General features: G+C 38.9%; 1 protein-coding gene across 9 annotated transcripts in view; it reads left to right on the forward strand.

Moving 5' to 3' along the window:
* Positions 1–12,078, forward strand: part of LOC122558001 (microtubule-associated serine/threonine-protein kinase 4-like) — a 485,329-nt gene that overhangs the window by 154,530 nt on the left and 318,721 nt on the right. For 2 of the 9 annotated variants that reach the window (XM_043706364.1, XM_043706382.1), the window contains exon 1: positions 2,121–2,172. The exons of the other annotated variants lie outside the window; for them this stretch is intronic. In XM_043706364.1, coding sequence (XP_043562299.1) covers positions 2,134–2,172 — 39 coding nt within the window. In that variant the 5' untranslated portion in view covers positions 2,121–2,133. Of the gene's footprint in view, positions 1–2,120; positions 2,173–12,078 lie in introns of those variants that run through there. 9 annotated transcript variants of the gene reach the window in all.

Raw genomic sequence — 12,078 nt, forward strand, 5'->3', positions numbered from 1 at the left:
AAACATCTCGCCTCTGTCTCAGTCATGTCCTGGCTGGCAAGACCAAGGCTCAACCTCCTTTTGCTGTCCATTGACCCTTAAATGGTTAATTAATGTGCAATTCAAGATGAATTAAGGTCCTACTTCTGCTTGGACTGCAATCTTGGCTCCAGTTGAGAAAGGAAATGACCCATTTGACTGATTGTTTGGCCATGTGTCCTTTGAGGAATGTGGCAGGGTGCATGATGAAGGAACTGTGTGTAGATCAGTGAGAATGGTTATTACCCTTGCATCTGATGAAACCCTTTATTCCCCATCTCCACAAGCACTCATTTAGAATCATAGAATACAGTGCAGAAGGGGCCTTTCAGCCCATTGTGTCTGACATACCAAAGCTTTTCTAAATCTACACTAGTCCCAATTCTCAGCCCCTGGCCCATAACCTTAAATGTTATGGTGTGTGGTTCTATGATTCTAAAGTGGCGGTGCTTGTGGACAGAGGGGAGAAGGGCTTCAGAAGCGCACCCACTACTGCATGGCCCTTGGAATGTTGATTGTTCACCCAGGAACAGTCATAACCCCCTGAGTAACATTGCTGATTTGTGAGAGCTACTAACCTCAGATTGGTCAGCAGCTGTTTGCTGGCTAGGATTCCAGCTGGTAGGGACTTGAATTTGGAGAAATGCTAGCCACTGACCTCAAACTTGTCTGATTTAAGGAATATTCTTCAAGCTGTTCTGAAAAGTCAGCTAGGGTGTCCTTTTCAGCACGTGAATGCAGCGCCCAATGAAAATAGTCTTTCTTGTGTGAAAGTTTATACTTTGCTAAACAGATAAGATTGTTGATATGATATCACTTAGAATTAATACTACATTACTTTATGAATGCAATCATTGGGGTCATTGGAAGGAGGTAGTAAAGTCTGATTTCAATGTTTAAATATACCACCCCACATGACTACTGGGCAGTTTCCTACTAGAAATAGTAGGAATACTGTATTATGTACAGGGAGAGGTATTTAAATTGTAATTATATTAGTGTCTAGTCATGAAATGGTATTTTATTCTAAGACCAGGACATTCTTGCTAATTATTTGGTTCCAAAATAGAAAATTAATCCTATTAATGATTAATATTGATATACCAATACTCTTTCAATCATGTTTAAGTTTAATTTTAACAACAAACAAGTATCAATAGGTGTTATCTTTCAAGCTAAATATTTTGGAAGTATTTACCTAAATGGGGAAAGCAAGTCCTCAGTATTTTGCCACTGGCCTTTTCATCTTTGTTTAAGCTCAAAATATGTTGTAAACTAGAAGTATTAATATTCAGTCTTATTTTATTAATCCAGTGATGAGCCACGCGGTGATAAAAGAGTGGTTCTGCTTTCTGATGTGTAAATGTGGTATCTTTGAATATCTTTTATAGATGACAGCTGCGTGTGTCATTCTTACCTGTTTGTGCATAACATTCTATTTCACCAACACAATGCCACATAATAAGATGATGGATCTGTTTGTGTGGTAAAATTGCAAATTCATGTGTACGTTTCCAGAAATGCATATGCTTTCAACATTTTGTTTGAATACTGTCGATGACTGAATAAGTGCCATTCACAGTCTGAGCCTGCTTGTTTGCTAAGGTTTCTGTTCTTTCGAAGTCGCTGGAAAGATGAGTGCTAGACTGAGCTTTGCTGTACTGCCAACCAGCTGCGTCTCAGCTTCTCACTGTCAAATCCAGCTGCTATCTTTGCAGAGGTGTCACCACTGATTTACCCTCATGTTTGACCTTAAAGCTTGCTTTGAGTCCATTTATCATGCTGATGGCGAAGGGGAAAGCTATGCTTTACGAGGCTTCTATCTCTCTCTTAATGATTTGAAGAGAGGTTGACAACATTTTTGATTTCAAGCGAGCTAGTGTGTATGAGCGAGCAGTGCTGGAGCCCACTTGCTGCTATGCACAGCAGCATTCACGGTCTCCTGAAGTTACTGGAGTGAATAACTAGAAACAGTCAGCTGACTTTCAGTCTCCAATCGGGACAGCTGTGATGTAAGTCTTTAGCAGCTGCAAGGATCAGAATTAGCATGGTGAGGTCTCTTGCACTGCAGCATGGCCATATAGTGGAAGAAATGAGAAAAAAGCACAGGGTAGCATGGATGAGTCCAGTATTCTCAGACGTCGAGGACTTCAGGTAAGCAGAGGCATTTTATTCAAGAAGTGAGACAGCATTCCTACCATGAGCATTAATGATCTTTTGTTGCATTCCTTCAGGATGCTAAAGGAAAAGATTGTAATGTTCAAACATTTGTAGCTTAATTTGTGATGTACTGTTCTGGGAAAGGTGGTTCATAAGAAAACATTAAACTCTAAATGAAGTCTTTAAAAGAAAATGGGTTGATATCTTGTGGATACACTTAATTGAACTAGTTGCAGGCAGTTATAATGCATTATTTGAAAGGCAGGGAAGAGGGACTTAAACTACTCACTGTACTCTTTGGGCACACAGTAGCTTTCAGTAAAGTTTTTTTGGCAGAGCTAGAAGAATGAAAATGACAAACTCATTCACTAGTAAATAAGAACTCACCTCTTTAAATATGAATTTTACATTCCTGTTGTAATATGTGTTCAGGCATTAAAGTTCACTTTTACCTTGTACTTTGTTGAAGGTACACTTTGCTCTTTGTGATTCAGAAAGTTTAGTTGTCCAATTTAATAAATACATTCATAATATTTAAAGCAGATTCGGTGTTCCTTTTAACTGGCTGTTTATGTTCTATGGTGAATTTGAATTATTGTGTAATTGTCACTTTATGATCAAGTTTTCTGGTTGAATATCTAAAATTTTGACTTAAGCGCACGTTTTTTTTTGATATGCATAACTCATCAATCAATCACTTAAAGGAAACCCCAGTTCCATAAATTATCAATAATTTTGTTCGGTTAGCTCAAAAAGTATTAATTTTTGCTGGGTTACAGTTTCACTGGTGTCTTGCCCATGGTGTGCCTTGATGCCCATTCATTTTAAGACCCTGCATGTCATGGTGACCCTGGGAAGTCACCAGTGTCCAGGTTTGATCTTGTTCCTACTTGATGTTTGGACCGCAGGGGTTGCCTGTTGGTGGCCAGGAATCTGATTTAACAAGCACCAACCATAGTGCCCCTCTTTGCCATCTGCTCAGTTAGCTCACCAGAAGCCAGTAATTAAGTTGAGCATTCCTGAGTGGTCAAGCTATTCCTGATATTCCTTTCCTTAAAATAAGGTGGGCAGGCTTATAATGTTTCTTCATTCACTTGCAGTGTCAAATTTTAAACTAGTCTGCCTTGTTTAGATTAACGCATCTAAGTAGTTTCATGACTATAAATATTCTGTTTAAAAGTCCTAATAGTGGAATACTACCTTCTTCGAAACAAATGAATTTTCTACTAATACCAGCTTTGGCGATACTATATATCTGCTGTGAAGTTGAGGAACCCATGTAGTGTACAAGACTGCACTTGCCCTTTTGCCTTTGATCACTGAGCCCAGAATTGGGGAATATGATTCCTTTTTTTCAAAATTTAGTCTCACTTGAAAATCTAACTTTAACAACTAAGTTTGTTTTAATTATTACTATTTATATGTGAAATATTCAATTGGCAGGACACTGCAATGTGTATCTGGAGGAAAATATTTTTGTTGTTTTAAATAGAGGAAATTTCCTGCTTTTAAGCAAGTGCCTCGGTATTAATTGGCTAAAAGACAGATGGTGGTCCACCTACCAAGTACATATCGGTGTCACTTTAACGAGATGGCATTTTACACCAGAGATCTAAGCCATTCTTGCAGGTTACAGGAATAAACCAAATGAGCACCAGCTTCTTGATCATCATCACAGCTTGCTTTTCTTTTAAATGCTATGCTACAAAAAGTATGCAGATTATCTAAAATACATATTTAGGTCCTGATATTATGATACGTATATTTGTATACAGGAGTGTAATAAGTGTTGCCTGGGAATCAATTGGAAGCTTTTAATTGCTGGAATTCTGTGTACCTGGTATCATTCACTTTGCAGGGAGAAAGTGAGGACTGCAGATGCTGGAGATCAGAGTTAAGAGTGTGGTGCTAGAAAAACACAGCAGGTCAGGCAGCATCCGAGGAGCAGGAGAATCGATTCCTCATGAAGGGCTTCTTGCCCAAAATGTCAATTCTCCCACATTCCTGACGAAGGGCTTATGCCTGAAGCATCGATTCTCCTGCTGCTCGGATACTGCCTGACCTGCTGTGCTTTTCCAGCATCACACTCTTGACCCACATTATTCACGTTGCATCTGCTGAACTCCTCCTATTTTAAAATTTGTACAAGGCCGGTACAAAAAAAAATTGTCATAATCCTGTGGATTGACTGAGGAAGAAAGCGATTCCGAATACCTACCAGTGTGCTTTTATCCTTTAACCCTTACTCTTAGCCAAGTCTAGGTGCATTGGCAATAAAATATTTATGGCTATTGACAATGGAAGTTCAGTCATTTAGAGAGATTAGAGTCCCTAATGTATGGAAACAGGCCCTAAGGCCCGACAAGTCCACACCAACCCTCCGAAGAGTAACCCACCCAAACCCATTCCCCTACCTTATATTTACCCCTGACTAATGCACCTAACACTATGGACAATTTAGCATGGCCAATTCACTTGGCCTGCACATCTTTGGATTGTGGGAGGAAACCACAGCACCCGGAGGAAGCCCACACAGACACGGGGGGAATGTGCAAACTCCACACAGACTTGAGGCTGGAATTGAACCCGGGTCCCTGGCGCTGTGAGGCAGCAGTGCTAACCATTGAGCCATGTTCATTTTGAACTGTTGCGGTGAATGAGAAGTCTTCGCTTCCTGGACTGCCATTCTATGTCTGCTCGCATTTTAATGGAGAATTCCATGAGTCAAACATGTGGCGAACTGGTTGTAACGACATTCACATGCGTGTGACAGAAGAGTGATTATCTTGTAGACAGGATTATGCAGCTTTTATGTGTCATTTAGTGAAACTGATTCGTAGCTTTAGAATTCTCCAGTGTTCATAATAAAATAATTCTGCTTGATGGATAATTCAAAGGGGAAAATGACACTCAGCAAAGATTATGTAAGATTGGTAGTTAATGTGGTAATTAAGTAGTTCAGTTCCATAAATCTGCTACAATTCATTTGAGTTTTTGCAGTGTGTGCAATTTAGCAGTGATGTTTAAATGTGAATAGAAAGTTGTTTTCCAGCAATAGAATTCCCTCTCAAATGCTTCCCCTCATGTCAAACTGTAGTATATCTTAAATTATTTAATTCAAATATTTTAACTTGAAATTTTTAAACTCTAATTTCCTGCTTACTATTAAAAATGTTAGCTCTCTGCTACATATTCTTGTAGGCTCAACATCAATGGGAAAAGGAAGCCAGAGGCATTCTATAAGGGGTGCACCCCACCCTGCCAGAGCATTGCCCAAATGATGATGAGAATCTGCTGTATCTGTGTGAAGAGCTGTATGTGTAAATCTAAATGTGTGTATTAATAGAACAGGTCATTCTGTCACTGTTGATCTAAATATTGAGGATAAAATTGTTTAGCTTTGCGTTTTTATTTGGTTCACTAGACAAATGTTGACATACTATTTACATTTTACAAGTTGTTCTCGTTAGGCTGTTGCAAAGCCTTGTGGTTTTCTGTCCCATTTCAGTGTTACAGCCGTGTAGTGTGTACATTTCTCAGTCTGTGTGCATCGGCTTTGTCATCATTTCTGCCTTCAGCGTTTGCTGTTATCTACTCTCAGTCAAGAAAGCTGGAAATGTTGCCATTCAAGTTTTTTATGACAGCTTCGAAAAACTGCAATTTGACCCTAAGAGTTTTGTTCAGTAACAACAGTGATGTACGTTTATATAGTGCCTTTTAATGTAAATAAACAAGCCAAAATGCTTCACAGGAGTGTACCCAGCCAAAACTTGACACCAGGCCAAAGGGGGGGGGGTGATTTTTGGAAGGGTTGACTAAAGGCATAATTGAGGGATTGATTTTAAGGAAGACCTACAAGGAGGAAATTCAGGTCCAGAAATTGTATTTTTAAAACTTTATCGCTGCTCAGATGTTTTGAACAATAAGTTCAAGTTTCAAAACAGCTTCATGCACTATATCCAGCTTGGACTATTTGATTAGAAAGCTTTTTCTCACTGTCAACTGGGAGAATCACAAATGGAGTCTAAGCATTCTTGATTTCTTGTGAGTGAAAGTATATAACTAGATTAAAAAAGAGTAAGTTTTGTACAATGCCAGCTCTAATGCTCACGTGTGTTAAAAATTGCTTACTGTTAAGCAGCAGTCCTGCTACTTACAGTCATGCCTACTCTTTGTCAATGTTGTTCAGGGATTGAACTCTTTTTAGAGTGTTAGATCAGCCATGAATATATTAAATGGCAGAGCAGGCTCAAGGGCTGAATTACCTGCTCCTATTCCTGGTTCTTATGTTCTAACTTGCCACCCTATACCACCACACCACCCACGGCCGTGTCAAATTAACATGGCATCTGAAAGGTGACAGTTTAGACAATGCACCACATCCACAGCGTATTAACTGCAACCTTGAAACACACAGGAAAGAGTGCCACTGAGTGAGCTAACTTGACAAATCTAATTGGTCCATGTACATTATATCCTTATGATTGCCTAGACCACAAAAATGTGTGATATGAGCATTATTCACAGTGATCCCTTAAGGACAGTTGTGTATTTTCGGACTAGGAGGAGGATTTGCTTATGACTGAAGGGACAACTGTGTGCAACCCGTGCAGATAAAGATATTCATGAAATGATGCAGTGTCTGTAAATGTAAGTTCAGATTCAGGCTTGTTGAATCAGACGTGTGACTGTAAGTGTGTATTTTTCTTTCTTTATGACCTATTGTATCAGCAAAGCAGCAAGTGTGACAATAACAGTAAGAAGACATTGCAGTGCATTGGCATGGTAACCTCACTAGGGGTGATTACCCCCGTCCTGCTGCTGTTCTTTTGTGGAGATTTCAGTGTAACTCCTGGCCAAGGTGTACACCTTCTCCCTTTAGAACCATTCTTGTCAGGGTTGTGTGACAATTCTGTTGTAAGTTCCTTTTGTTTTGAAGCTTTTCCATGAATTTTATTAACACCTAACTGAACAGATGGTGCTGATGTGCTTGGAATTGACCGCGTTTAACCCAGGGTATTCTTTCACTTTCTGATGACAGTTCAACTTGAGGAGCCATCTGATTTACATGTCCACAGATCCCTTTTGATTTGAGCAACCTGAGTATTCCCACACAGGCATGTACTTGCTATCTAATTTGTTTCCACTTCACTTCAAGCATCCCAGACATTGATTAGTTATTTCAAAATTTCATAGTTAAAAGCTGTAAACTACACTTTAGATGAACGGATAGCATTTCTCACAGTGATAATTGAAGCAGCAGAAAGATTTCACACTAATGAGTCTCTCTTGAGAATCTGTCCCCTCAATTAACCCTTTCTATCCTAGTTAAAAATCTCCCAACATCAGGTTATAGACCAACAGGTTTATTTGGAAGCACAGGTTTTCGGATCGCTGCTCCTTCGTCAGGTAACTAGCTACCTATTGAAGCAGCAGCGCTTTGAAAGCTAGTACTTTCAAATAAACCTGTTGGACTATAACCTGGTGTTGTGTGATTTTTAAATTTGTCCACCCCAGTCCAACACCAACACCACCTCATCATGGCTTTGTTTCCTAGTCTCTGACTTTCACCCAAAGCATTGCAATTTTATTCCCCACCTTCATTATACTTTTTCAACCAATATTTAATATGGATTGGACACCTTACTAGCAACAGACCTTGAAAGAAGAAAAACCTTTGTTTTTAACCATCTTGAGCTGTACCTGTAAGATTTATATGTATGCATGCTGTAGTGGTCATTGTTGAATCTAGCTGAACTGCAAGTGGACTGGATTTGATGTAAATTATGGATAGCGATAGTCAAAGCTGATGATAAAATGAAAACAAATAATCCTGGTAGTTTCCAAGAAGAGCAAAACAGAGTTAATATTCAGGTAAATGATGTGCCATTAGAATTGTAAAAAAGCTTAATGTGTGGGAGTTTAAGCAAATGAAAGGGTAAAAATGAGGGGTAAAAGAACAACAGGGAGAATCTATAATACAATGAAAGGTAAGATTAAATGATAGGGACGGTGATACAAGGCGAAGAGATTGGTAACGTAAAGAAACAGAAGATGTGCCCAGAGGAGGCGTAAATAGAAACGCACAAAAGGAACGAAAGGAAACAAAATTGGGCCAAAGTTATGATCTGAAATTTTCAAACTCACTATTGTTTCTGGAAGTTTGGAAAAGCATTGAATTGAAAGATGAGTTTCTGGCCTTGGAGCATTGTTGGAACATTGCAAGAGGCTGAGGATTGAGAGGTCTGAGTGGGACCGAGGTGGAGAATTAAAAACGATAGGAGATCGGAAGCTTGGGGAGACACGTGCACCAAGCAGAGATGTTCGGCAAAGCAAGATTTTCTCATTTGAACTTTTCAGTGTCAAGGAGATTGCAGCATGAATGGCAAATGCAGTATCCTTAATAGAGAGAAATAATTTAAGCTGGGTGAAGTGTTTGAATCCTTGGATGGTGCCAAAGGAGGTTAAGGCACAAGTGTTGCATCTTGTGTGCTTGTGTGGAATGGTGCTGTGGGAAGAATAGAGGGTTGTTGGGGTGGATTTAAGTGGGTCAGGATATCGCAGATGGAATGCTCCCTTTGGAATTTTGAAAACAGATGAGGGGTGGCATAACACTGAAAATAGTGGCACATCCTTAAATCTCAGCTTGTGTCCCATTGACACTATGTTCTATTTGCCCATTATGCATTCTCTGTGATCTACATCTATACCTACCAGTCTTCTCATTTCAAATTCTCGTCTTGTTTTCCTTATCTCTCTCATCCTGCAGCAATACATCCACCCACACCCCTTCTTAAAATACTTTGTTCGTCTGACTTTGACCTCTTGTGATTTGTTTCCCCTTCAAATTAATTACCAATTTCAAATGGAATGTAACTGAAGCACAATGTTTCCTCTTGGGTGGGAGCAAAATATTTCATATCTTTATTTTGAAGAAGAGCAAGTGGACGTTTTTCATGGTCACCTGATCAAGATTAATTCTTCACAACAGAAGACAAGATTAGCTGCTCATTATCCGGTAGATCTTTATGTGACCTTACTGTGTGTGCACAGGCTGCTGAGTTTCCTACATTATGATATTGAACATACTTCAAACATTGCACTTTATTGGCTGTAAGATGCTTTGAGGTGTTCTTAGTGTAAGGCAGTATGCATTTTTTCAGTGTATATTGGCATTAAAGATAGAATAAAAAGAATAATATTTGCAACAAGGTTGCTGTAACATTTTGACAGTCATGTGGGCCTCAGGTGATCATTAGGTGGATGAAATGTTTTAGTATATGATAGATGACAGTTATGATAGAGGCACATTTATTACAGCCCAAGGAGAAATTGTTAGCTGTCATTGAAGTTAGTTAATGACCAACATTGGGAAAAGTACCGGGAGTTTGTCTTGTTCGAAATGACTGCTTAAACTGAATCAGTTTTGTGGGAGGTGGGGAAGGGAGATAACAAAATATTCAAAGCTAGTTGGAATGGGATGCATTCAACCTGCAGAAGCCAATTTGGTGGAGCCATCCAAATGATTTAAAGGATTAATTTTAACCCATTGCAAAACACTATAATACAGTCTGTGAATAAATCACACGCAGAAATATTGACACATTTGGAAGGCACTCCAAGTCTCTGTCAATTTGTCTTCATTTCTGTGTCTATCGATAAGTATTAGACATTTATTATAAGGTACATAATCGAGAGCTGCTGAGAATGAATCAGTAAGATTTGCAAAGATGTTTTTGAAATGATGAGCACGAATGTAAATTATTCATAAAGCTGACAGTATCCACAGTGAAATGAAAATGAATTATTTTTTTCCTGAGCAAAGCTTGTAAATGGAGTCTTCAAAACCTCATTTTATATTTCTATTTCTGAAATATGCTAGTTTTCTCTCTCATGGAGTTATAAACAATGTATCCATGTTTGCAGACTGATCTGGCCAAATTCTGCCATCACAGTTATTTCTGAAGGTTTAGGATCAATTCATAGCTTGTGAAATGGTTGTTTTGTTGTGTGAGTACAATTTTTGATGTGGACTATCAACATAAATCCAGTAATATTTCAGATTTTATTGTATCTTCAAATGCTAGCAAGAGGAAATTATAGGATTTAAGATCTCAATTGCTAATCTCATTAAAATGTTCAGTGCATTAATGGTGTGAATATTAATGTTATGAATAACATTTCCATTTAATAAAAGGAAACACGCTGTTTCATACTGAATTTTTTTTTTACAGATTATGAAATCTGCAAGAAGTTGCATAAATATATACCCTCCCATTGAGAGGAGATTTTATAGTAACCAAAAAGTTGATTTAAGGGCACATTTAACACGACCTCAATGAGGAGTTTTCATATAATTTATCATATCTGTGAACTTTTTTAGTGAATTTAACTGACACTTACATATAAATTGTTCAACTCCCTTCCATTGATTCAACAGGTTAAAAAAGTAATTTGATGGTTGTTGGTAAATTCAGAGTTAAGTAAGTTTACTTGGATAATTCTCTTCCTTCAGCACTAGTGTGATTAACTTCGATGTTTCTTTCATGAGTACCAAGGCATTTGTATAGACTTTGGAGTCCTAACTATTTTCTTATCAATTCTTGACAAAGTCAACATTCGCTGTGTTAGACATCAGTTTGACACCTTGATTAACCTTGAGCACACTGGCTGAGTTGACTCTAATTGGCAGGCCTTTATGCTTTAATGAAGAGAAATGTGAAAGACTGACCTTGGTGTTAATGAGACAAAACGTAGTGGTAGAAGATTTCATTTGTATGCTGTTTTCGTAATGTCAGGAGAAAGGTGCAGGCACTGATTCGCTACCTTTTAATGCCAAAAATATTCTGTCATCCTCCCATGTCTCAACGCTAGGTGATTCCCTGGGAGCTACATTGGTTTTTTTCTACTAAAGGCAGGGAGGCTGCTGTAGTGGGATTGACCGTTTAAAAGTAGAGTTACCCTTCCAATACTCAGCCTGTGTTAGCCCTGTGCCACTTTGGCAAGAAGACGAGAGTGAATAAAGTTAATGCTACTACCTGAAAAGGGTCTGCAAAATCATCGTGAAGTATTGGTTATTAAAATGAAGGAGGATTTTCTAGAGTTTGTTTGAATAAACATTTAATTGAATAAACTGTAAGTGAAAATAATGACTTATCTCTGTAATGCAGAAGTGCAGACATTCTTACGCTTCAGTAGTGAATGATGAGTGGGGCCAGCATCTCTCTGTGCCTGTGGCAATATTTCAGTTTTCTGCCTTCAGTTGAGGGTTGGCAATGCTGTCTGGACACCAGTCCATATTTAATTAGGGAGAGCCATGCTCAAAAGCTAGCTGACAGGAAGGCTTTTTTTGTGTCTTTGACGACATCTCTGTGGAATGCTATAACATTTAAGTATCCCCGACTAATCGTCTGAAAGGAACTCCAAGCATTCGACCACCAGTACCCACACTCAGTGAGCAGGACAGCTGCCTCATCTTCCTCCTTACACACAGAACACAACTTGTATCAATGCTTTAGATGTTTGCTTTGACAGCCTTAGTTGTGGTGAGAGGTTCTGTGATCTTTCTTGTACAGCATTTGTTCTCCTTAACAGAAAAATCACAATGAAAATAATTTACAGCATAAAGACCCAACTTGTTCATGGTGGTATTTATACTTCATGCTAGCTTTATTAGCATAGCCTACTGTTTGTTGTTTTCTCATGTACTTGCCTAGCTTGCCTCCATCTATGTTATTTGCATGAGCTACTCCATGTAGCTTGCCTCCATCTATGTTATTTGCATGAGCTACTTCCCGATCCTCCGCCCTTGAACCCCGCCCCTCCAACCTCCACCAGGACAGAACCCCACTGGTCCTCACCTACCACCCCACTAACCTCCATGTACAGCGCATCATCCGC

Source organism: Chiloscyllium plagiosum, chromosome 2 (assembly GCF_004010195.1).
Source record: "Chiloscyllium plagiosum isolate BGI_BamShark_2017 chromosome 2, ASM401019v2, whole genome shotgun sequence".
NCBI classification, from domain to species: Eukaryota; Metazoa; Chordata; class Chondrichthyes; order Orectolobiformes; family Hemiscylliidae; genus Chiloscyllium; species Chiloscyllium plagiosum.